Source organism: Pristis pectinata, chromosome 1 (assembly GCF_009764475.1).
Source record: "Pristis pectinata isolate sPriPec2 chromosome 1, sPriPec2.1.pri, whole genome shotgun sequence".
Lineage (NCBI taxonomy): Eukaryota > Metazoa > Chordata > Chondrichthyes > Rhinopristiformes > Pristidae > Pristis > Pristis pectinata.
In genome coordinates this window covers 70630390-70657442 of record NC_067405.1, presented here as the reverse complement: position 1 = coordinate 70657442, position 27053 = coordinate 70630390, and the positions used below count along the sequence as shown (strand labels likewise).

The 27053-nt window shown below is 47.5% G+C and overlaps 1 protein-coding gene across 12 annotated transcripts in view; it reads left to right on the top strand.

The window, feature by feature from the left end:
* The window catches only part of LOC127568548 (collagen alpha-1(XVIII) chain-like), a 308942-nt gene that overhangs the window by 122362 nt on the left and 159527 nt on the right, over positions 1–27053 (top strand). For 8 of the 12 annotated variants that reach the window (XM_052012432.1, XM_052012450.1, XM_052012466.1 and 5 more), the window contains exon 1: positions 14954–16017. The exons of the other annotated variants lie outside the window; for them this stretch is intronic. In XM_052012432.1, the coding sequence (XP_051868392.1) occupies positions 15234–16017 (784 nt within the window). In that variant the 5' untranslated portion in view covers positions 14954–15233. Of the gene's footprint in view, positions 1–14953; positions 16018–27053 lie in introns of those variants that run through there. 12 annotated transcript variants of the gene reach the window in all.

The window sequence follows — 27053 nt, the reverse complement described above, 5'->3', positions numbered from 1 at the left end:
CACTCAACAGGGCCCCAGTTCCCGTGTTCCCTTTACAGTCACTGGGCCCCCGGTTCCCACACTTGCTTCCAATTCAACGGGGCCCTGGTGCCCACCCTCCCTTTCAACTTGCCCGCTTCATTAGAACATTTATTAGCAGAACATGTTATGTCTTAAAAATAAAACTGAACTGAAAGAGTGTTGAGGTGTTAATAACGTCCAGTAGTCTGGAAAATCTGCTAGTCCAGCACCGTCAAAGTCCCAAGTGTGCCGGATTATTGGAGTTTTACTGTCCCTGAATGGGGACTTAACTGAGCTAGGTTCTTGGTGCTGGGCAGGCACCTCCTTGGGTAAGTCCCATTCAGTCATTCAGAATCTGGCACATTCTCAGAGCTGGTGTTGAGACATGCACTGTCGGCTGCCAGAGTACTGGATGGGAGGGAAGAACATGGAATGAAAGCAGAGGAAATTGTAATCCATCCAACAGAAATTGGAAAGCCTGGTCCACAAGAATATCATGTTATGCAATCTAAGTGTTAATTGTTGGCAACTAATTTATAGACAGTAAGGTTCCTCCAGCAGTAATTTAATAGGGAGCAGATGAACTTTTTTTGGAACGTTTATTAAGGGATAAGTGTGGACCCAGTTAGTTGGGAGAAATCCCTGTCCATATGCGAAACAATGACTTGATGTTCAGACAGGACATCTGTTGAACATCAGGCTCAAGCTAAAACACTGAAGATCCTAAAGGTGGGAAATATCGTGCAAGTTGAAGAGTTTTGATACATGCTTTGTTCAAAGTTAAAATTAATTTCTTTAGGTTGCTTTGCAGTTGAGTACAGAATGCACTGGGGTGCTGTGTCTTAAAGTTGTTTTGTTTGCTCCCCTCCTGCATCCATTTTCTCATTGCACAACTTCGATCAGCAGACGGCTCCCCTGCTGCTCCCCGTGTCTAGGTGCAAGGGGTATGGATCATTCACCCAGCAACTTCTCTTTACCATGTGCTGCATCTCAGACCTGGCTGGATCCTGTGTGTATCACTTCTCACCTACTGTCCCTCCACAGCCTGCCCACCCCACCCACCCCCGGGAAGGCCTTGGTCCTAAACTTTTCTGACACTCTGCACAAGTTGGGGAGCGTCTCAGTCTGAATGAGGATGCATTTTTGGAGATTGTGGTGTAGAAAGTTTCTTTTAATGAGTACAAACAAAATGAATTTGAAGAGGGGCCCAGATATTTCTTCTGTAATTTCAGCGAGCTGTCCATTCACTGGCAGCTGCTTTGCGTTAGTCAAAAACATGTTGGCACTCACTACTCAGTTGTGTCTGCCCACTGTTCCATGCCCATCCCCTCTGCTACAATCTCCAGGCAGTCTCAGGATTTCAGAAGTTCCAGGGCAGTGGGACCCGAGAGGTGTGCGTCTTCAAAGGCTGCCTGGCAGATGCTTTCCAGGAACTATCTGCGGGGCAGCTCCTCAGGGTGTTGCCTTTGTCTAAACAGTGATGTGGAGCCATCCTGCCCAGCCAGGGCTGGAGAGAGATACGGAGAGCTGCAAACCACAGAACCTGCAAATAGATTTACGGCCCCACTGCCGTTGGCTCTGCACAGGCACCATCACCCCCTCAATCCCTTTCTTGTGAGAATTTACTGGATTTTATTTGTTAATCATCATTAAACTAGTCATAATTAAGAGAGTGGGTACCCTTTAATGACTTGATAATTGGCAATAACTGCCACTCAACCTTGCTAGCACCAAAAGGGGATGGTTTAACTGTTGTCTCATTCTTTCAGGTAGGAAGTTGTCCTGCTAGATTTTAAAGATGTCGAATTCTGTTTATCATTTCAATCCAAACTTTCTTTCTTTCCTCCCTATTTCTCTTGCTACATCTTAATTGAGAACAATGAGCCCATTTGCTTTGTCGTTTCTATGTTTTTTTTCCCTCAGAGCGATGAGTTAGGGAGATGGACTGCTGGTCTGATTGTCCACTTGATTCCCTGATGCCTTGTTGCTCTCCATGGTCTCACCACATCTCGGTGGCCTCTTCTATTCAAATTATAGTCAATTCTTATACATAGTTTGTGACATGGTATCCACTATAGGTGCCTGCAGAGTGTTGCTGATGTGGAATGTTGTATCTGGGTCACTGTATGGCATAGGTTTGAGCATTTTATTGGTGGATGAGTTTGCTTCCATGGATGTGGAGCACACAAATTGCTCCTTGTTGGTTTCTTGCTAACTGATCTAATTTGGCTCCTGATCCAACTCAGAATTCCCATCTGTGTCTTTGACTTCCACAGGGATATCCATGCTCCTCCAGCCTGGCCACTCTGTGCACCCCGACACTCTGCCCCCAACACTACCCCCCCCCCCCCCCACAGCTGTCTAGGTCCCCTGCTCCTTAAATCATTCTGCTTGTTTTCCTTCCTTTAAGATGTTCTCAAAAAATGCTCAAAATACTCAGCAGCTCAGGGAGTATCTGTGGAGAAAGAGAGCCAGAGAATGTTAACCTTTCAGGGCACTATGTTAACTGTTTCTCTCCCCACAGATGCTATCTGGCTGAGTATTTCTACCATCTTCTGTTTATGTATCAGAATTACACCATCTGTAATATTTGCATTCATCTTTGACCATGCTTTCCACTACCTGTTAAATCTTGTCCGACTTTGCTCCCACGTCAAGGGGACAACATAAATTCAAGCTGCATTTTCTGTACAGCAAAAAGAGCATTGAGGAAGCATCTGCACATGTTGCATTCGATGCAAAGACAGCTTTACTTTACAAGTGGGGGATAACGAAGAGGGCAAAATTGCAGGATTGCATAATTGGCAGAGGGTGATATGCTTAGTTCTTTGCACTACTGGTGCAGTGTCTTTCTGCCAGGTGTTCGAATCCAGCCATGGACCTTTGGATTTGATCAGATTAACTTGAACAATCCCAAAGAGAATGAGTTTGGATATCATTGTAAGAAGCAATTAACCCTTCATATTTGATTAAAAAGTACACGTACATCAGTGAATAAAACATTTCCAACAAATTTTACATTCATTCCAGACACTGAGTAAAGCAAAGGGCCATTTGTCATTGAAAGGTTTAAACAGGTACTGTAGAGGGAGCTAGGGCATATGTATGTGTGCGTTTGTGCATGCATACATGTGTGTGTGCATGTGTGTGTGTGTGTGTGTGTGTGTGTGTTTGTTTGTGTGTATATATTTTTTCTAATTATTGTTCTTGAACCAGACACAGCTACCAGACATTCTTGTCTTCAAAACAACAAGAAGTGTATAAACACATCAGGGAGCACCCTCCCGCCCTGCCTCCCTCACGGCTGATGTGACTAATTCAGTGGCCCAGAGTCTGCAGGTGAGGCAAGGTTGAGAAGTGACCGCAACCCGTTGAGAGCAACCCAATCAGGAGGGAGTTGCCTTTAGCAGAGGGAGAATGTGCAAACTCCACACAGCCAGCACCCGAAGTTGGGATTGAACCATCGTGCCACCGCCCCCATTTAAAGATCTGTCATTCAGTTGTTATCTCACTGTTGAACATGAGAACTTGCAATGCATGAATTGGCAGCTCCGTTTCTTTTACTGCTCTTCAAAACATGTTACCCTACATTCTACTCAGAAGTGATTGATTGGCTACAGAATGGCCTAGTGGGGTAGAGCACTCCTTTAATTGATAACATCTAATAACAGCAGTCAGGTTATTCCCCTGGTGATGGGCCCATGTTCTAGTTCCCAGGATCTTTGACAACCAGACGCCTCCCTCGAAGCTCGCAAAGCGTTGGTAGGGGCTATCGGGAGGTTTCCACGGGACCCTTCTCCAAAGCGCGATCCAGCTGTGAGCTGCAGGACAGTAAGGCGATAGCATCCTGAATTGAAATTCGTTCCACTCCCAGGAAGGAAGGGAAACAATTGGCTCAGTTCTCCCACACAGATTTAGGCTCGGCACTTGTCCAGCATTCCCAAAATAGTCTGGGGATGTCCTGGGAATGAGCGAGTCTTCTGGCAAATCCCACTGCAGATTTGGGAGTTTGCCTGAGACTTCAGTGCAATATGGAACGTGCATTTAAGACTCCCTTAAATGACCTTGTTTAACATTTCCATGTTTGAAAATGCACGGGCTTGTTGAAGACTTCTGGAGAGACCAGCATGGAATGATCTCACATTGTGTGATGTCTGCTGGGGCTTTCTGGTGTAGCTGGAATGACCCTCACTGGACCCCACCTCAGTAGTATTCCATTGGCTCTAAAGCAGAGGTTGTAAAAGGTGCAATATAAATGCAAGTCTCTCCAGGAGAATTTTGATTCATCTTTATAATGCCTCATTTAAAGAGGGGGAGGAAAGAAATTAAACCACATGTGGGGTATTCGACATGAAGTTAAATGGAATTCAGCAAGACCGTATCTCAACTTCTGATAAGATTTCCACATGTGTGATTCAGTGTTTGTTTGTGCTGTCTTGCAACCTGATCCTAGGAATTGTTCTGTCAAATAACTTTCCAAGCTCTGTAGATAGTGGCAGCAATGTGCCCTCCAAGGCTACCTCCATTCTAAATGAGAACCCCTCATCCCTAGTGTTCAGTTATGAGGGTAGCTTTTGCTTTGCTACTGAGTTGTGGCAATTGCTTACAATTACAGAACTGAAAAGTTATCAGAAGAAAACGGAAATGGTGCAAAATTGGAAAATCAGAATCAGATTTATTATCGCTGATTTATATGACATGATATTTGTTGTTTTGTGGCAGCAGTGCAATGCAAAGACATAAAAATATCTATAAATTACAAAAACAAATAAATAGTGCAAAAAAAATTAGTGTTCATGGCTTCATGGACCATTCAGAAATCCGATGGCGGAAGGGAAGGAGCTGTTTCTAAATTGTTGAGTGTGGGTCTTCAGGCTCCTGTATCTCCTCCCCAATGTAATAATGAGAAGAGGGCATGTTCCGGATGGTGTGGGTCCTTAGAGATGTATGCCGCCTTCTTCTTGAGGCACCACCTTTTGAAGATGTCCTCAATAATGGGGAGGGTTGTCCCTGTGATGTTAATGTTGAAAGCTACCTCAGTGTCTTTGGCCACTGACAACTAACATGCAGGTGTAGCAGGCAATCAGGAAGGCACAGTGATGCAATTGGTAGAGGCACTGCCTTGCAGTGCCAGAGACCCAGGTTAGATCCCAACCTCTGGCCCTGTCTGCGTGGAGTTTGCATGTTCTCCCTGTGATGGTGTGGGTTTCCCCTGGGTGCTCCAGTTTCCTCCCACATTCCAAAGGTGTGCTGCTGGTACGTTAATTGCCCGCTGTAAATTGTCTCTAATGTGTAGTTGAGTGGCAGAATTTAGAGGGGTGTATAGGAATGTGGGGAGAATTAAATAGGATTGGTGTAAATGAGTGTTTGATGGTTGGCATCGACTTGATAGGGGGAAGGTATCACTCGAAGGCAAATGGTAAGTGCAAAGGGATTTTAGTACAAGATTAACAACATTGCAATTATACATGGTAAAATTATTGTGTACAGTTTTGATCATACCTTAAAACAAAGATATACTTACTATACGGGGAATCTAGTGAAGATTCATTAGACTGGTTCTTGAGATGGATGGTCTCACAAGATCACAAGACAAGGGAGCAGAAGTAGGCCATTCGGCCCATCGAGTCTGCTCCAAAGGTAAGGGAAAAAAGAGAGACTGAGTAGACTGCGGCTTTATTCTCTCAACTTTAGAATGGGCAGTGATTTTGTTGAAACATACAAAGTTCTTAGAAGGCTCAACAGGGGAGAAATGGGGAGGATGTTTCCCCTGGCTGAGAATAATAGAACCTGGGTCACTGTCTCAAAGATCAGGGATAGTCTATTTAAGAATGAAATGAGGATAAATTTCTTTGAAATTCTCTACCCTAGAGGCAGTGGAGGCTAAAGCATTGATTGTTTTCAAAATAGGGATGGATAGGTTTCTGGATATGGGGAGAAGGCAGGAAAGTGGTGTTGAGGTAGAAGGTCAGCCATGATCTGGTTGAATGCCGGAACAGGCCGGAGGGGCCGAGTGGTCTACTCCTGCTCCTGTTTCACGTGTTGTTCTGTTTGTGGACATTGGAGGCAGGTACAGTTTCAGAAGGTTCCTTGCAAGGGATATCAGCAGAAATGGAAAGCTGTAATGTTCAAGGGAGCCTGAATTGTCTGTGACTCTTTGCTTTAGAAAAGCAATGGCTGGGATTGAACTGATACAGGTGACCTCAGCAGAGAGGGTGTAGAGACAGAACTGGAAGCCCTCACAAAAGAAGGATAAGAGTGTGCAGAGGTCGTCAGTAATTGCATCATCTTCGCAGTGTCCAATGACTGATGTTTTTCTTTACTTTTTTGGCTGTTTTATGGTCATTATCACTTTGCCATTTGTGGGATCTTCCTGTGTGCAAATCGGCTGCTGTGTTCCCTATATTACAACAGCAACTGCCTTTCAAAAGTACCCAAAGTGTTGCACATTGCCGTGGGTGCCCTGAATGTGTGGCTGGCACTACATAAATGCAGGTGCTTTTTAACTTGGAGATGTGAAAATTTCTTTCTCTTATCAGCACAAGTAGGCAATCCAGGGTTGCTTGAGGTAAGTACTTTCATTGCTGGTTTGTCCATGCACTTTTTCTTCATTGATGCCATTGGTCCATCAAAGGATGTAGGGCAGGAAATTCTGTTGTGTAAAGCAACATTCTTGTGCTCTGTGTGAATGAATTCAACATAATACCTGACTGTTAAATGTTCATGAGCAGTGCGTTTCTGAGAGTTTGTTCTGTGTGCTCTTGGAGGGGATACTACAGGGGTTGGTGCTGCTACCTCACAGCTGCAGAGACCCAGGTTTGATCCCACCTTGGGTGCTGTCTATGAATGGACTTTGCACAATTTCCCTGTGACTGTGTGGGCTCCTCCAGGTGGTCTGGTTCCCTCCCACATCCCAAAGAAGATTGACCGATTACTGCAGGTGGTTGTAAGGAGAATTTTGGTTGTTGTTGGGTGTGTGTTCAATCAGGTGTAATACACCCTTGGATGTCACCCAGGCAGGGCCCTTCTATGCATTCAAGGTCTGGGAATGTTTGGGGCCATTTACACTTAAGGTGCTTGTGGTAGGAGAGTTGAGATCGATTGGGTATTGATTTAAGGTGGCCTTGGTTACCCAGTTCACTGGCAGGGGCTCTGAGGCGTCTATTTTCCGGCAGATAAATTCTCTTTAGAGTCATGCAGCAGAGAAACAGGTCCTTTGGCCCACCGTGTCCATGCCAACTATCCAGTCCCATTTACCAGCACTTGGTCTGTGGCCTTCTATACTTTGACAATTCAAGTGCTCGTGCAGATACTTCTTAAATGTGAGAGTCTCTGCCTCTACCCCTCACTCAGGCAGTGTGTTTCAGATTACAACCACCCTCTGGGTGGGGAAAATTCCTCCACAGATTCTCTATAAACTCTCCTTTGTTTTCCATTTCTCCTTATGACCCAGAAAGAGACTGTTGGCACCATTGAGTCTATACTGGCTCACAGACCAATCCCATTCTCCCGCTCACTTTTCCTGTGACGTATTCTCCCCTCATTACCATCAACTCTACCACTCACCCTCACACTAGGGGAAACTTACAGCAGCCAATTAACCTACCAACCAGCCCATCTTTAGGATGTGTGAGGAAACCAGAGCATAGAACACAGGAACAGGCTCTTCAGCTCACAATGTTGTCCCGAACTAATTAAACTAATGACACCTAATCCCTCTGCCTACACAATGTCCATATCCTTCCATTCTCTGCACATTCATGTGCTTATAGAAAAGCCTCTTCCATGGCTCTATCATATTTGCCTCAGTCTGCACATTCCAGGCGCCCACCACTCTCCGTGTAAAATAAACTTGCCCCACACATCTCATTTGAACTTTCCCCCTCTCACCTTAAATGCACATCCTCCAGTATTAGACATTTCAACCCTGGGAAAAAGGTACTGGCTGTCTACTCTATCTATACCCCTGATAATTTTATAAACTTCTATCAGGTCTCCCCTTAGCCTCCGCCACTCCAGAGAAAACAACCCAAGTTTGTCCAACCTCTCCTTATATGCACCTGCCCTCTAATCCAGGCAGCATCCTGGTAAACGATTAATGTACCCTCTTCAAAACCCCCACGTCCTTCCTATAATGGGGCGACCAGAATTAAATGGTGGAAATCACAGGGAGAACGTGCAGATTCCACTTTCAGCATCACTTGGCATTGATTCCCAGCAGACAGAGATGTAGAACATCTTGTCAAGAGGAAGAAAGAAGCTTACCTAAGGTTTAGAAAGCATGGATCAGACAAGGCCCTGGAGAGTTACAAGGTAGCCAGGAGGGAGCTTAAGAATGGACTTAGGAGAGCTAGAAGGGGGCATGAGAAGGCCTTGGCAAGTAGGATTAAGGAAAACCCCAAGGCGTTCTACACATATGTGAAGAATAGGAGGATGACTAGAGTAAGGGTAGGACCGATCAGGGATAAAAGAGGAAACGTGCCTGGAGTCAGAAGGGGTAGGGGAGGTCCTTAATGAATACTCTGCTTCAGTATTCACCAGTGAGAGAGACCTTGAAGTTTGTGAGGATGGTGTACAACAGACTGATACGCTAGGGCAAGGCAACGTGAGGAAAGAGGATGTGCTGGAACTTCTGAAAAATATTAGGATAGATAAGTTACTGGGGCCAGATGGGATATATCCAAGATTACAGCGCCAGCGACCCGGGTTCAATTACCGCCGCTGCCTGCAAGGAGTTTGTACGTTCTCCCCGTCTGTCTGCGTGTGTTTCCTCTGGGTGCTCCGGTTTCCTCCCACATTCCAAAGATGTACTGGTTAGGAAGTTGTGGGTGTGCTATGTTGGTGCCAGAAGAGTGGCGACACTTGTAGGCTGCCCCCAGCACATTCTCAGTAACACAAAAAGATGCATTTCACCGTGTGTTTCGATGTACTTGTGATTAATAAATAAATAAATAAATATTATTGGAAGCAAGGGAAGAGATTGCTGAACCTTTGGTGGTGATCTTTGTGTCCTCACTCGCCATAGGACTGGTGCCAGATAATTGGAGGGTGGAAAATGTTGTTTCTTTGTCCAAGAAAGGGAGTAGGGACAACCCTAGGAATTACAGACCAGTGTGTCTTATTTCAGTGGTGGGCAAATTACTGGAGAAAAATTCTTAGAGACAGGATTTATGGGCATTTGAAGAAGAATAGGCTGATTAGGGACAGTCAACATGGCTTTGTGAGGGGCAGGTTGTGCCTCACAAGCCTGATTGAATTCTTTGAGGATGTAACAAAGCACATTAATGAAGGTCGAGCAGTGGATGTGGTGTACATGAATTTTAGTAAGGCTTTTGATAAGGTTCCTCATGGAAGGTTCATTCAGAAAGTCAGGAGGCGTAGGATCCAGGAAAACCTGGCTGTGTGGATTCAGAATTGGCTCGCTCATAGAAGACAGAGGGTGGTGGTAGATGGAGCGTTTTCCGCCTGGAGGTTGGTGACCAGTGGTGTTCTACAGGGATCTGTTCTGGGACCCCTGCTCTTTGTGACTTTTATAACTGACTTGGATGAGGATTTAGAAGGGTGGGTTAGTAAGTCTGCAGATGACACAAAGGTTGGTGGTGTTGTGGATAGCGTAGAAGGTTGCTGTAGGTTACAACAGGACATTGATAGGATGCAGAGCTGGGCTGAGAAGAGGCAGATGGAGTTCAACCCGGAAAAGTGTGAAGTGATACACTTTGGAAGATCGAATTTGAAGGCAGAATACAAGGTTAACGTCAGGACTCTTAGCAGTGTGGAGGAACAGAGGGATCTTGGGGTCCATGTCCATAGATCCCTCAAGGTTGCTGCGCAGGTCGATAGGGTTGTTAAGAAGGCGTATGGTATGTTGGCCTTCATTAGTCGGGGTATTGAGTTCAAGAGCTGACAGATAATGTTGCAGCTCCATAAAACTCTGGTTAGACCACACTTGGAATATTGTGTTCAGTTCTGGTCGCCTCATTACAGGAAGGATATGGATGCTTTAGAGAGGGTGCAGAGGAGATTTACCAGGATGCTGCCTGGATTGGAGAGCATGTCTTATGAGGATAGGTTGAGCGAGCTAGGGCTTTTCTCCTTGGAGAGAAGGAGGATGAGAGGTGACTTGATAGAGGTGTACACAATGATAAGAGGCATAGATCGAGTGGACAGACAAGGACTTTTTCCCAGGGCAAAAATGGCTAACATGAGGGGGCATAATCTTAAGGTGATTGGAGGGAAGTACAGGGATGAATGTCAGGGGTAAGTTTTTTACACAGAGAGTGGTGGGTGCGTGGAACGCACTGCCGGCAGAGGTGCTGGAGGCAGATACATTAGGGACACCTAAGAGTCCCTTAGATAGACACATGAATGATAGAAAAATAGAAGGCTATGTGGGAGGGAATGGTTAGATAGATAATAGAACAGGATAAAACGTTGGCACAACATCATGGACCAAAGGGCCTGTACTGTGCTGTAATGTTCTATGTTCTATCTCTCATCAGCCCTCACTATTGATGCCCTTTGGACAACTGCTCTGTGGTTGACCGACCTATGCCATGGTCCCATAGCCTAGTCATGTGCCCAGTGTCAGCCACATTGCTCTATCCTCCAATGCCTCATCCCACAGTACCTCTGTCTTGGGAGCTCTCCTCCTGCTGTCCTTCTAGTCCACTCACTCCAACATCAGGCCCATCCTCCTCCCAGCCCCTTTGGAATGGTGGAGCCTGTGGAGGGAAGACCCTTGCATCCTTCTGCTGGTGCCTTTGTTGAACCTGGTTGCCAGCATCCATGGGGAGCAGCTTCCTCTAAACTGGGGCTGTCTGCCCACTTTAATGTGCCCCGAATTTCTGGCCCACAATGTGTCCCAAACAGTGGTGGTCAGGTAGGATTTCTTGTGCAGATTCAGTGGCATGCAAAAGTTTGGGCACCCTTGGTCAAAATTTCTGTTAGTGTGAATAGTTAAGTGAGTAGAAGATGAACTGATCTCCAAAAGCCATGAAGTTAAAGATGAAACATTCTTTTCAACATTTTAAGCAAGATTAGTGTATTTTCTTTGTTTTGTACAATTTTACAGTGAAAAAAGGAAAGGAGCACCATGCAAAAGTTTGGGCACCCCGAGATTTGAGCTCTCAGATAACTTTTACCAAGGTCTCAGACCTTCATTAGCTTTTTAGGGCTATGGCTTGTTCACAGTCATCATTAGGAAAGGCCAGGTGATGCAAATTTCAAAGCTTTATAAATACCCTGACTCCTCAAACCTTGTCCCAACAATCAGCAGCCATGGGCTCCTCTAAGCAGCTGCCTAGCACTCTGAAAATTAAAATAAATGATGCCCACAAAGCAGGAGAAGGCTATAAGAAGATAGCAAAGCGTTTTCAGGTAGTCGTTTCCTCAGTTCGTAATGTAATTAAGAAACGGCAATTAACAGGAACGTTGGAGGTCAAGTTGAGGTCTGGAAGACCAAGAAAAATTTTCCGAGAGAACTGCTCGTAGGATTGCTACAAAGGCAAATCAAAACCCCCATTTGACTGCAAAAGACCTTCAGGAAGATTTAACAGACTCTGGAGTGGTGGTGCACTGTTCTACCGTGCAGCGACACCTGCATGAATGTGACCTTCATGGAAGAGTCATCAGAAGAAAACCTTTCCTGCGTCCTCACCACAAAATTCAGCGTCAGAGGTTTGCAAAGGAACATCTAAACAAGCCTGATGCATTTTGGAAACAAGTCCTGTGGACTGATGAAGTTAAAATAGAACTTTTTGGCCCCAATGAACAAAGGTATGTTTGGAGAAAAAAAGGTGTAGAATTTCATGAAAAGGACACCTCTCCAACTGTTAAGCATGGGCGTGGATCAATCTTGCTTTGGGCTTGTGTTGCAGCCAGTGGCATGGGGAACATTTCACTGGTAGAGGGAAGAATTAATTCAATTAAATGCCAGCAAATTCTGGAAGCAAACATCACACCGTCTGTAAAAACGCTGAAGGTGAAAAGAGGATGGCTTCTACAACAGGATAACAATCCTAAATACAGCTCAAAATCCACAATGGATTACCTCAAGAGGCACAAGCTGAAGGTTTTGCCATGGCTCTCACAGTCCCCTGACCTAAACATCATCGAAAATCTGTGGATAGACCTCAAAAGAGCAGTGCATGCAAGATGGCCCAAGAATCTCACAGAACTAGAAGCCTTTTGCAAGGAAGAATGGGTGAAAATCCCCCAAACAAGAATTGAAAGACTCTTAGCTGACTCCAGAAAGCGTTTACAAGCAGTAATACTTGCCAAAGGGGGTGTTACTAAGTACTGACCATGCAGGGTGCCCAAACTTTTGCTTCGGGTCCTTTTCCTTTTTTGTTATTTTGAAACTGTAAAAGATGGAAATAAAAAAGTAATCTTGCTTAAAATATTAAAGAAATGTGTCATCTTTAACTTTATGCCTTTTGGAAATCAGGTCATCTTTTACTCGCTTAGCTATTCACAGTAACAGAAATTTTGACCAGGGGTGCCCAAACTTTTGCATGCCACTGTATATGAAGGTAAAATAAAGAGCACATTTCCCTTGATCGCGGGATGTCCTGAAATGCTCTTTAGCCAAAGGAGCACTTCTTGATATGTGCTTGCTGTCATAATATAAAGGTGACTTGGGCACAGGAAGATCCCATGTTTAGCTCTGAGATAAGGCGGTTGGTCTGTTTTAGGTGTTGATGGAGCAGGATGTGTGCGGAGGGAGTGAGGGCAGCGTGGGGTGGTGAGGAGTGAGCAGAGGCCTGGCCAATTCCCTCCAAAGAACAACCAATAGAAAAATGCACCAGTTGGGTTGGTTGGGCTTCGCACATGCCTTCCGAATGCCATCTGAGGAACAAATAGTAATGAAGTGCTGGAAACACTCAGCGGGTCAGGCAGCATCTGCCGTGAGAGAAACAGAGTTAACGTTTCAAGCCAAAGACCCTTTGTGGGGTAAGGCAGAAAGAGACGATGAGGTAATGGTGATGTTAAATACTGTTTTCTAAGGTGGAGTGTGTGGTGTGATGCCAAGTCCAAAGGCAACTATGTCAGTGGAAAAGTCATACAAATAAAAACTTCTAAAGGTGAAAAGAAAGTTGATATAAAGCATTTTATTTTAAGCACTCCCTGAGCCCATCATTGTTTAAATAATTTCTCATCCATAATGTGGATTCCCCTTGTGAACCTTGTAATGCTCGCAATCCCATGTCGAGGCATGTTGGATTGTCTGTAGTTCTGGTCTGACACTGGGTAACTGCTCAGATTTCATTACCCAGCCCACAAACAGTTGCTGTAACCACACTCGGTGCGCACCAATCACTCAACCTCAATTAGCAGAAAATGCTTTGTCTTTTATTGCATGAGGGCTGGAGAGCAAATTACAACCAAAGCAGCCAATTAGAAAGCTTGTCATTTTGCATTCTGAAAGTTTCTTTCTTCTTTCAATCTTGTCTTTAATCTCTTCTTTCACCCTTCTTCTCACCTTCACTCTTATTTCTTATCTCTCTCTCTCTCTCTTTCAGCTGCTTTCTTCCTTTCCAGCTCCCTCTCATTCCCCTCTTAACAACATTTAAAGGGCACTTGGACAGGTACACGGATAGAAAAGGTCTAGAAGGATATGGGCCAAATGCAGACAAATGGGACCAGCTTAGATGGGCATCTTTGTCGGCATGGACTGGTTGGGCTGAAGGGCCTGTTTCTGAGCCGAATGACTCAATGACTCTACCTCTTCCTTTTCATCCATCCCTCCTTCCCTCCATCATTTCTCCTACACCCCCCTCTGCCTTTCAATCTCTTTATTCCTCTCTGTCTCTCTCATCCCCTTCTCTCTTATTTCTCAACCCTTCTCTCTATGATCCCCCTCTCCCTCTCAATCTCTTTCTCTCCACCTCACTCCCCGTTGCACTAATCCCTCTCTCTCGCTTCCTTTCCATCTCTGTCTCTCTCTGCTTCGCCTTTCCCTCTCTCTTTCTTTCTCCTTCTCTCCCTCCACCTCCTCCCCTCCTCAGCTCCCAACCAGTTCCACTGAAACGAACAATTTCACCAGTCTTGCATCGTTGTGTGTGGGATCTTGCTGTGCGCAGATTGGGCTGCCGTGTTTCCTGCCTTACAACAGTGCCTACAATTGCAGCATAAAGCACTTTGGCCCAGCCTGTGGTCAGATCAAGTGCCGTGCAATTGCACGTCTCTCAATGGAAACTCGTTGATGAGCAGCCTAGCGATATAAGTGGATGGGACAGGGGGAAGCGAGTGCTTTGGAGTTCACTGAGACATGTGATGCCTACCAGTGGAGGAAATGGACATAAAACTCCAATAATCCTTGGAGCTCAGTGGTGCCGGACGAGCAGACTTTCCGGGTTATTGGATGTTACTCCTATTAATACCCAACAAACACTTCTACTTCCCTTTATCTTGCATGTTACACAGCAGTATTATGAATTTTCCAGCAAACCCAGTGAACTTAAAAGCAAGAAATATATAAGCTCCCGGCCACAAACTCGCTCACGTTCCTGACCCCTGCTATTGGACCCCAATCCCACGCCTGGCTCACAATCTGGATCCCGTCCCCGGCTGCATTCCGAAGCTCTCTGGACTCATCAGTAGCCAGATGCCAGACCATCGGGATGTCTGAAGTATCAGCTGCTGGGTTACTGGAGTTTGACTGCACTGGGCCCTGCACGGAGAAGTTCATCTGTTCTGCCTTGCGCAAAAAAAGAGTGTTTGCAATGCTGAGTGCAAGCTGGGCTGGATGAAGGAGAGTGAGAGCGGATAGCAGAGGGTTAACGGTGAGAAAAAGGGGCTTGGCTCTCGGTGTGGGAAGTGCAGAGGATGAAGCGTGCCTTCTGATGGGAGGAGGCCAAGGCAAGGGGGCGGCTCCCTGCACCCTGTCAGCAGGCTGCCGCGGAGGATTTAATCTGAGAACAGATGCAGAGAGAGGAGAGAGAGAGAGAGAGAGAGAGAGAGAGAGAGAGAAAGAGAAAGAGAAAGAGAAGGGTTTCCTGAATTGTCTGTGGGACGGCTGCCAGCTTCCTTGCAGCGCGGAGCTTTTACAGGACCTGCCTCCCTGACTGATCGGAGACCATCCCCGGTGAGGGACGGGACGGGGGGGAGTTTCTTCCAGCCCGGCTTCACCTCCGCTCTCTGTGGTTTCTCTCTCAGCCGCTGGGGAAGTGCGTTCACTGCAGGGGCATGTACGCACCCGAGTCAGGACTCTGAGCATCACTCTGTGCCCTGGGATGGCGGTGAAGGTGCAGCTGGCCATCCTCTGCCTGTTGTGGGTGTCCGTGCCGCGGGCTGCCTGCTGGTGGGACTGGCTCAGAGGGGGGACGAGGAAGACCACCACCACCATCGCCCCGGAGCCCAGCTCCCCCCCGGCCATGGCGCAGACAGACTCGGCGAGCCTCGACCCCTCCCTACCGGGCACCGGACCCCAGGAGGGCGTGGGGAGCGGGAGGGGAGCCGGCGGAGGCGACCTCGCCGGGGTGGGAGCCAGGATACTGGACGTGGCGGAAGGCATTCAGGACCTGCTGCGGACCTGGGACCAGAGAGGCAATGGGACGGAGGGGCCGGGGGAGGCACCGCCCACCAGATGGACGGCAGGACCAGAGAAGGTTGAGGGACACGAGGCCGGTGCGCTCACTGCCCCGTCTGCACCCAACGGAACAACGTCTGCAGAGACTGCAAACCAGACTTACACCGCAGTGGAAACCCTGACCCCCTCACCCACCCCTCCCTCATCCATTTCCTCCTCCTCCTCCTCCCCCCCCTCGTCCAATTCTTCCTCCCCTCCTTTGTCCTCACCCACCCCACCCTCATCTGATTCCTCCTCCCCTCCCTCCCCCTCATCCTCACTCCTCGCCCCTTCACCCATCCCCTCATCCTCATCCAACACCTCCCGGCCCGGCGTCTCCTCAACTCCCCCCTCCACCAATCAGCAGCCGGGGTCGGCTGGCCTGCCAGTGGCCACGCACCCGTCGGAAGGCCCGTTGCCGAGGAGGCCCTGCGGCTCTCGCTGTCCAGGTAGCCTGCTCCGGATGGTGCCGCACTCCACTACGCCGCCCCCGCCGCCCATTAACCCGAGGAGAGGCGGGTCTCTAGTGGGCGAGGGTTGCAGCTGGGGTCCCTTGCCCAAGCCACGGAAGGACAGTCGGGAAGTTGTGACTGACGCCCCGGGAGCTGGCGGATCGCCAACTGCTCACGACCGAGCCTCATCGACGGACAGCACGGTGCATGAAGCCACCCGATCGCAAGTGGCAACGCCTCCGACTAATCAGCTATCCCATGATGCTCTAGAACGTGGCCGCAACATGGCAGCTGGGAAGGGTGGGGATCCGAGCGATGGCCGATCACCTCTCAGCGGTTTGGGCGCCAAAGCTTTGTCTAGGCATGATGGGATAGCGCCAGATAATTTAAGCCAAGCTAACAACCCGGTGTTTAATCACAATGCAACTAATGGTGTGCTGGGTCCCTCTGCTGCTGGTGTGGGAGCTACGCTATTTCTACTAACCCCAACTAAGGCTCCAGTGCAGGTCGGTGCTTTGCAACCTCACTCCGGCTGGACTGCAACCACCTCGGCACCTCCCGGACCCTCTGACTGCAGTCCGCTGCCCACCGCCTTGAACTTCTGCCGTAAGCTGGGCCACGGGAGCGTTCGCCTGCCGCACCAGCTCCAGCAGGCCAGCGCAGCAGAGCTTCAGGAAACCCTGGTGGGCTTGAGCCACCTGCTGTCCTCCCACTGCCACCCGGCCCTGGAGCCTTTCTTCTGCCTGCTGCTGGCACCAAGGTGCGACTCCCCTCCCCGCCCGCCTCCTTGCCGTGGCTTCTGCGAGTCTGTGCGGGACAGCTGCTGGACCGAGTTAGTGGGCACTGGTCTCCAGCTGCCCTGTCACCCTCTCCCCGATGAAGAGGAAGGGTATGGGTGCCTGTCCCTCAGTGATAGCCGAGGTAAACAAACACACACACAAAAAAATTACCTTTCCCCCTCTGCTTGGAAGCCTGAGAGAGACACAAGGTACTGTCTTATCGGGCAGGGGGTGGGGGGGGAGAAAGGAAACTAAGGTCTCTAAGAGTTGCTCTCAATGACAGCTTGCATTTGTATTGTATCTTTAATGTAAAACGTCTCGGATCTAACAAGTTTTGACACCAAGGTGCAGGGTTTGCTCGGTGGTGGGGGGTGTCTTGTAAAACAAGAGGGAGGTGGAGAGGTTCAAGAGCATGAGTTCCAGACGTCACAGGCTCAGCAGCTGGTGGCATGGTCACCGACAGTGGGGTGAGGAAAATCGGGGCCAGAATTAAAGGGGCACCAAAGTACACAGAGGTGGAAACACTTCACAAGCTGATGGGTAGAGTTAAGTACTCCTGGAGGTTTTGCTTATTGTAATTACTGCAGGAAGAAGGTTGGTGATGTACGCTGAGATTTGCCGTTTTACTTTAGGAGTGCAGGAGTGCCTGGCTAAACAAATTGTTAAAACAACCAGAACATGATTGATGCCTTATGAAAAGGATTCCACTCATAAGCTGATTAGGGGTGGCTATGTAGCGATCTGTGTGTAGAGACTCGTGTGAGGTTCTGTGTAAGGGGGTGTGTGTATGAAATTATATATTTTTGTGTGTGTGTAAGGAGTGTGTGAGTGTGGGGGTGTGTTAGGGAACATGAGTGTGTAAGGAGTGTGTGAATGTGTGGGTATGTTTGGAGAACATGAGTGTGTAAGGAGTGTTTGAGTCGTGTGTCGTGAAGGTATGGGTGTGTGAGGAGTGTGTAGGTGTGCTAAGAAATCGTGGTTGTGTAAGGAATGTGTGTATGGGTGTGTCGGGAAGGTGTGGGTGTGTGAGGAGGGCTTGAGTGTGTAAGGAGTGTGTGTTTAGGTGTGTCGGGAAGGTGTGGGTTTGTAAGGAGTATGTAGGTGTGTTAGGAAGGTGTGGGTGTGTTGGAAGAATAGAATAAGAAACTGAGAAACACACACCCAGGTCTGTGCAAAACCTGAACAAACCACTCCAGTCATGGAATTGTTAGAAAATCTTTAAGCTCAATGGTCAATCTGCCGCCAAGCTTCATCAAAACCCTCCTTTAGTTTGAAGCGCTTGTTGAGACAGCTGTTGACTGAAAGATTCAAACTGGGCCAGCAAGCAGACTAACATCTGCCACCTGTAGGAATCCAGATCCAAGCAAAACATTCCTTGGTAAAGCAGGGCTGAGCAGGCTTCATCCGTAATAGGGGAGGGGATCAACCTGCTGCTCGTCCACTGCATGAGCCAAGCTGTGATTCCATCGATGATGGGGAGCTTGGGCCAGGAAGAAGCAAATCTCATGTTCTCCCTGTGACCACGTGGGTTTCCTCCGGGTGCTCCTGTTTCCTCCCACACACCCCAAAGCCGTGCTGGTTTGTGGGTTAATTGGCCGCAGTGCATTGGCCCTCGTGTGTAGGTGAGTGGGTAGTATCTGGGGGTGTGGGGGGGTGTGGTTGGTTGATAGGAATGTGGGGAGGATAGTTAACAGGAAAAATTAGTGGGGGAATGAGATTGCTCTGTGAGCTGGCATAGACTTGATGGGCCTTATGGCCTCCTTCTGTGTTTCAAGGAAATATAAAGTGGTGTAATCAGCAGGTGGGGATCTGTGCGTGACTTTACTGTATTCTTTCCGATTTCACCCTATTAGTCACACTGGGATCAGTTGCCTCCGATCTTGCCTCTAGTTCCATCTCTCACTGCCTGTTGCATTTCTACCCAAAGGCTTCCTGATGAAACCAGACGGTGTAGTTTTTATTCTTAAACCAGTTGTTGTAACAAAGTGACTGACCCTGCCGAGAGAGATAGTAATTTGGGCCTGAATCACGAGAGTGGTTGCCCAAAGGTTTGGGTGTGAAGTGCCGGTCTTAGGTTGGAGTGGAAGACCTTAGTCAACGTTGTTGCCGGAACCTCCGTGTGATTGAACTGGTGATGCCCAGAGGCAGCTACAATGCACAGCGGAAACATCCCACAATTCAGCAGTGGAGGGGATGCCAAGAAATGAAAAATGCAGAAGTGTCAAGGGGCCAAAATGCACGGCTCATTTGACATGCAAAATTCTACTGTGCATTCGGCTTGTGGGCTTCCAGAACAGAAGGGGGCTTCAACTGGTGACCTTGATGTTAGATGAGGGATCCGTCCTACCTGGCCACCACCAGCAAATTTTGACCAGTTCATCTTCTTCCAAAAGACAAAAGATAAGATAAGATATCTTTATTAGTCACATGTACATCAAAACACACAGTGAAATGCATCTTTTGTGTAGAGTGTTCTGGGGGCAGCCCGCAAGTGTTGCCACGCTTCCGGCGCCAACATAGCACGCCCACAACTTCCTAACCCGTACGTCTTTGGAATGTGGGAGGAAACCGGAGCACCCAGAGGAGACCCACGCAGACACGGGGAGAACGTACAAACTCCTTAAAGACAGTGGCTGGAATTGAACCCGGGTCGCTGGCGCTGTAATAGTGTTACGCTAACTGCTACAGTTGACTGCAGGTGCTGGAATCTGGAACAAAAAAACAAAACACTGGAAGAACTCAGGGGGTCAAGCGGCATCTGTGGAGGCAAAAGGTGTAAGTCAATGCTTCTGGCTGAGACCCTGTCAGGCCTGAGAGGGAAGAGGAATGATTGCCAGTATAGAGCAGTACAAGGGAGGGTGGGATAGTGTTTGGGGGGTGATAGGTGGAACCAGATGGGGAGGGGATGAAGGGCAGATGGAACCAGGTGGAAGGGGAGGGTGGAGGTGAGTGGAAGTTCTACCTATCACCTACCAGCCTCTGTCCCACCCAACTGCACTGCTATACACTGGCCATCCTTCCTCTTCCCTCTCAGTCATGATGCAGGGTCTCAACCCAAAACATCGACTTATGCCTTTTGCCTCCACAGATGCCGCCTGACCCACTGTTCCTCCAGCACTCTTTCTTGTTTCTTCTTTTTCCAGCTTCTTTAACTTTCCCTCATTACTGATAGTGGCCTCAGTAATCTTGGCTGTTTCACCCCCCCACCCCCACACCTTTGATCATCTGGCCAATCCCTGCCCCTCCTCATCCCCTCCCACCATTGGATCTCCACTCTTGACAGCGACAGGAGGTTGTGGTTTAAGGGTAGGTCCAGAGAGTGGAAAGTCAGGGTGGATCCATAGAGTCTTACATAAGACCATAAGATATGGGAGCAGAATTAGGCTATTCTGTTCCACCATTCAATCATGGCTAATAATCCTTAACACCCTTATCAATCAAGAACCTATCAATCTCTGCCTTAAATACACCCAATGACTTAGCCTCCACAGTTCACCAGGGCTTTTTTCCCACTGCTCTGAAAAAACCTTCCCTTCTCGGGTATACATCCCTTTCAAAAGCAACTTTTGAACCTGCTTCAAGCACTGAGAAACATTCAGATTATAGGAGCTCATTCCATTAAAAAAATAAAAATCTTATCAATCACTGCTCTGGTTCTTCAGCTAATTGCTTTAAATGTCTCCTCTGTTTACTGATCCTCCTCCCCTCTCTCTATCAAAACTCCTCATAATTTTGACTAAACCTTCCCTCCATCTTTTCTGATGTTAAGGATACGGCAATGAACACTTCTTCCCAAGAGCCCTGCATTTTGGTCTTTTGACACATCTGAGCTGAGTGGCCATCCGTGCTTGTTGAATGAAACACAATTGTCAATCTCCTTTGGTATTGTATAGGGGCAATATGTAGTTGTCAGTGAAAGAAAGAAAGATGTCTTAAAAAATAGGTCTTTCCTCAGTACAGGATGTTTCAAGAAGTTTTTTTGTCAATGAAATGCTTGTTGAAGTTTAGTCCCCATTGTAGGACACATTGCAGCCAATTTGCAAATAGATGACTCCTACAAACAGTTGTGCGATAAGATCTAGGGAAAGCTGTTTTAATGGTGAATAACTATTGCTTCAGATGGTGGATAACTCTCCTGTTGTTCTTCCAAGTAAGGTCCCGGGATATTTCTGTGAGGACAGGGAGTGTCTTATTTTAGCATTTCTTCCTAATGATTATGTCTTGCTGATCCAGCGATCCTGGTCCAATCCTGATCCTGGGCTCTGATTGTGTGAAGTTTGAACGTTCTCCCTGTGACCACTTGGGTTACCTCCAGATAATCCAGTTTTCTGACACATCCCAAAGAAGGGTGGGTTGATAGTTTAATTGGCTGTTATAAATTGCCCCTATTGCGTAGGTCACTGGTAGAATCTGGGGGGAGTTGATGGGAATGTGGGGAGAATAAAATGGGATCAGTGTAAGATTAGTGTAAGTGGATGTTTGACGGTCTGTGTGGGCCTGTTTCTGTGCTGTATGATTCTGAATTCATGACCTTCTGACTCAGAGACAAGTGTTATCGACTGAGCCACAGCTGAACAGAGTTAGATGAAAAAGAACAATTAAATGCCTGTGCACAGCTTTTACTATTTCCCGGTGACAGTTTGGCATTCACATAGATCAGCAATAAGGGTGGTGGCAAGTACGATGTGAATAAGTACAGTGAAGCTCTTGGTTCTGACCGATTGCTGTAAGAGTTCAGTTGCCCAGTTGGTACGTCATGAAACATCCCATAATTTAGCAGTGGAGCAGATGACCCAAGAAGGCTAATATGTGGATGTGTCAAGAGACCAAAATGCAGGGCTCATTTGAAACCAGTTATACCGCAGTCACAGCTTGTGGGTTTCAAAGGCGGAGAGGTGGATTTTAGGGACCATTTCAAACAAAAGGGAGAAGGATAGGAATTTCACAGCTGGAGGCTGAAGGCACTATGGGAGGGATTAAATGGAAAAAACACAAAAGGTGCAGAGATCTTTGAGGGCTGTGGGCCTCAGGAGGAGGAATAGAAACAGGGAGATGAGAATTCTGGATCAGGATCACGGCAGCTCCTGGAGCTGATGGCCTGAATGTTCAGATATTGCTGAACAAACCTTGCTTTTGGTTCATTACAAGCGCAGCTACTCACTGAGTATGTACGGGCCCAGATTGTGCTCCCGCATCCCTGGGCTCTCCCAAGGAAATGCTGAGTCTTCTGATGAGCCGCCGCTCCCGGAGGAGCGGGGACACCCGTACAAGAGCTTCCTGATTTCCTTGCTTAATGACATGTGTGCAGACGCAAGCAGTTGTCTGTTTGCCCCTGAATGCAATGAGCGCTCATGGCTTCACTGTTAGTCATAAAGTCCTAGAGAATTACAGCATGGAGACAGGCCTTTTGGCCCACCAAGTCCGTGCTGCCCATCAACCACCCATTTACACTAATTCTGCATTAATGCCATATTTTTATTCTCCCTACGTTCCCATCTTCCCAGTTTCTCCCGTCATAGCGGCCAATTAACCTACCAACCCACATGTCTTTGGGATGTGGGAGAAAACCTGAGTACCCAGAGGAAACTCACGCAGTCACAGGGAGAAAGTGCAAACTCCACGCGAACAGTGCCCAAGGTCAGGATTGAACCCTGGTCTCTGGCACCATGAGGTGGCGGCTCTACTGGCTGAGCCACTGTGCTGCCCTAAAATACAAACCGATGCAAGGCAACAAGCACTTGTGACCTCAAGCTCACCTGGACAAGAGAAGTTGTAGGACATAATACAGGCAGCAAGGTTGGAGTTAACTAGTAGGATGGATTTGGTCTAACATGGGCTGCATAGCTATGCAGTGACACTGTTCTATTTTCTTTTCAACAAGGGAGCTTCTTTGCCAGAAATTAAATGCAGAAGAAGAAAAAAATGTACTGATGGGGCTGTTAAAGGATTATAGTTTTCCCCGCTCCAGAATTGCTCTTTTACACATGATGGATTTTCCCAAGGTTAAGAAGTCTTGAACTACCCTGTACCGGCTGTTTCATTTGGCCAAGTTAGGGCTCTTGAAATCAGACATCTGTCACTAACCAGCGTACTGCAGAGCCAGATTTCCTTTCCCATGTAAAGTTACTCAGAGAGGTCGGAGGAGAATGATTGCAGCCAGCTCCCCCCTTGTCAGTATGTCAGTTATAGTGATCTGTGAGTGTTGTGGGACATCTGTCACTTCCCTGATGGCTCATTTGTAGATTCTCAATCTATCTAATTCTGTCTTGTACTCCTCCCTTTCTCACCCTTGCTCTCTACATATATATGTATTTCCAGATCTCTCACCCCCCATTTCTCTATCTCTGTATCAATCTCTCTCTCCTCCCCATCTTTTTCACATTCTCTCTCCCACCTCCAAACCACACCTTTCCCTCTTTCTCACTTCTCTCCCCTCAACCCCCCCCCCTCTCTTTCTCTCTGTCTCACCGACACCCATAGCCCACCTCTCTCTTTCTTCCTCTCCATTTCCTTCTTTCTCTGTTTAACACTTTTCTTCGTAACATTAACTTTCCTTTGGGACCAAAACTGTCCGTGCAATCTATAATCTATTTTGATTTTTTTTTGCAAAATTCGAAAGAAATGGATGTGCACGCAATTGAGTGACGGTTGCCTTGGGATTGCCTATGTTGATGTTACTTGGCATGTGCACACTCAGATTTCAGTTGGTCTGCTTTCTGGTGCCAGAGTACCATGGGATCAATTGCCCTTGAACCCAGCAGCCAGTCTGTGGGTTGCGTACACAGTGAAGGCTAAGGAATTGCTCCCCTAGTCATTGGCAGGCGGGCTAGTGGTTGCAAGGCATATTGGGGAGTTTGGAGACACAGAGACTGCAGATACTGGAACCTGGAGCAAAAAGCAAACTGCAGGAAGAACTCAGCGGGTCAGGCAGCATCTCTGGAAAGAGAAACAGAGTTAACGATTCAGTTTGGGGTCTTCTAATTCTGTTTCTCTCTCCTCAGATGCTGCCTGACCTGCTGAGTGTATCCAGCATTGGCTGGTTTTATTTTCGAGTTCCAGCATCTGCAGTTGTTTGTTTGAACATAGAACACAGAACACTACAACACAGTACAGGCCCTTCCGCCCACAATGTTTTGCTGACATCTTATCCTGCTCTAAGATCTATCTAACCCTTCCCTCCCACATAGCCCCCCATTTCTCTATCATTCATGTGTCTATCTAAGAGTCTCTTAAATGTCCCTAAAGTATCTGCCCCCCCAACAACCTCTGCCAGCAGTGCATTCCACACATCCACCGCTCCCTGTGTAAAAATCTTACCCCTGACATCCCCCTTATACCTTCCTCCAATCACCTTAAAATTATGCCCCCTCGTGTTAGCCATTGCCGCCCTGGGAAAAAGTCTCTGGCTGTCCACTCAATCTATGCCTCTCATTGAGTGAGAAGTTCTGTGTCTCTCCATATTTGGTTCCTTGTTTTCCCAAGCATGGCTCAGTTGGTGGCACTTGTGCCTATGAGGCAGGAGGTGGAGGGGTCACGATTCTCTCGGGATGCTTGGGCAGTTGGTCTAGGCTGATTCTCTGCCGTAGTACACAGGTGTGACCACAAGGTCGTTCCTTCCCTCTCAAGCACACTATTTCGGAGAAATGCAGAGAAATTTTCCCACAGAGACCTGGCCAATACATAGTCCATATTTATCCCTTGAAACTGAAACAGATTATCCAGTGATTATTATGTGGCTTTAGAAGACCTTCCTGCACGACTCCTTAACTATATTACATTGTGAACATTAGTGGTGCATCTGGTAGAGTCGCTTCTTCACTGTACCAGAGATTCGGGTTCAATCCTGACCCCAGGTGCCGCCTGTGTGGAGTTTGCACATTCTCCCTGTGATCACATGGGTTTCCCCTGGGTGCTCTAGCTTCCTCCCACAACCCAAAGACGTGCAGGTTGGTAAGTTAATTGACCACTGTAAATTGCTCTTAGTGTGAAGGTGAGTGGTAGAATTGAACGGGAGTTGATGGGAATGTGGGGAGAATAAGAAAATGGGATTAATGTAGGATGAGTGTAAATGGGTGGTTGATGGTTGGCATGGACTCGGTAGGCCAAAAGGCCTGTTTCCATGCTGTTTGTCTCTGCGACTCTATTTCAAGGGTACTTGACGCCTCCAAAAGCTATAAAGGTTTGGTGCTGTTTGCAGTCTTCTTGTGAGGCATGCATTGGAAAAGGTTGGGAGTAGGATCCATGGAAAAGCCAGAACTGGTTACAATGCGATCAGGCTGGGAGGGATTCCCATATGGATTGTGGCCAGAACTGGCTTGAACTTTGTGAAGTGCTGCGTTTGCAACAGATGGGAAAAGTGCTCCGTCCTCTGCTGCTTTTGAATCAGGAATGCAGAGAGTGTTCTCTCGAGAGTCTGAGTAGTTCTCCTGTTTTGTCCTTTTATCTGGCTGGACTGCTTGCATCGTACAGTTGTATGGCGATTGCAATGCCAGGGACCTCAACGCCATGAACCGGGAGCCAGTCGTTATGGTTGAGCTCTGGGGCGAGTTCTGGCAGAACAAAGGACACTAACCCCTCTTCCGTGAGGCTTTATTCAGTAGCAATAAGAAGGATGGTAATCCTACTAACCCTGGCCCTGGCTCCATCCAATTGTTTGGGCATTGACTGCACTTGGAGTACCGTGTGCCGTTCTGGTCACCACACTGGAGGAAGGACGTGGTTGCGCTGGAGAGAGTGGAGAGTAGATTCACCAGATGTTGCCTGAATTGGAGGACTTTAGTTACGGGGAGAGATTGGATAGGCTGGGCTTACTTTCCCCGGAGTGAAGGAGGCTGTGTGACTCTGTGACTCTGGGACAAAAGGGCATGAAAGTAGAGTCCAGCCATGCAAGGGCAAGGCTCCCTCAGACACGATGGTGAAAATCTGCAGCTGTCCCCACAAAGGTGTTGGCTGCTTTGGAAACTCCAAAGCTAACAATGCTAGATTTCCATCAGGCAGACATGGCGAAGGAAAGGCAGGAAAATAGAGCAGAATCGACCACCATCTGTGTGAATGGCCTCCTGCAGTTTCTGTCATCTGTCCACAATCCTGGGAATGAGCTTCACACTTCAGTTCACCTGGCTCTACCTTTGCCCTGGACCAAGTGGCTCTCAACTATTTGCCTTCATGGGCCACACCTGCAGCTTTCAATGCGTCACCTGTGTGCCCCCCCCACACACCTGATTCCCAAGTGTCACCTGGGCACAACAGTGTACTGACTGGACCAACGTAGCCTGGAGGCAGTGGACTGAGACCCATTGCTTTACACTGTGGTTCAGAGCTGGTGGTTGTCCCTGATCACGTATGGCAATGGACTGACAAGCATGGAGGCAACAGTGGATTTTAGACAGGGCCCCATCTCCACTTGGTGCTGACGAAAAATCTTTGACCTGAAAAGTTAACTCTGTTTCTCTCTCCACAGATGCTCTCTGAGCGTTTCTAGCGTTTTCGATTCTTATTTCAGATTTCCAGCATTTGCAGTTTTTTTTTGATTCTCATCTCCATTGCTCCTGCTTCCAGTCATTGTAGGAAGATTTATTCATCACCAGGTCCCCTTTTCCACTACCCCTTCCCACCGAAATCAGAATTTGGACCTAACTGTGGACAATGCGGGTAAATCGGAATAATATAAGTGGGTGCAGTGGTCAGCATAGATGTGGTGGGCTGAAGGGCCTGTTTCTGTGCTCTACGACTCTATGACATTGATATTCCCTGTAACACTTAGCTTGGATTCAGGTTGAAGGGAAATGGCATTAGCCGAACCACATCTAGTGAAGCTGCTTTGGTATACCCTTTGAGAGGAGCGAGGGGAGACTTTTCTCCAAAGATCTAAGTAATTAGAAAACTGTGAGATATCTGAAACAAAGGAAGCTTAAAAATCAGTCCTGAACTTGCTGTCTGGAATCTTATCCCGGTAGTGAAGAGTTAATGACTTGGCTTTTGGAAAGCATCTTGCCTTCGACCTCATGACATGGAAGTTGGGCCTCATCAGCAGCCGAGACACTCAAATTATAGCACAGTTGCCCAGTTGTTGCTGGTGAAGGGATTATTGTTAAGAGGTTTAGTTCTCTGTATTTTTCAAATAGTCTTTAATGTGAGCATACACAGAACCCCTTCTTCAAAGCCACTGCGTCTAAAAACTTTAAGCCTATAACTGGATCTTAATGTTACTGTGTTACAAAATGTAATGAAGTACTGATGGGTTTAGGTTATCTG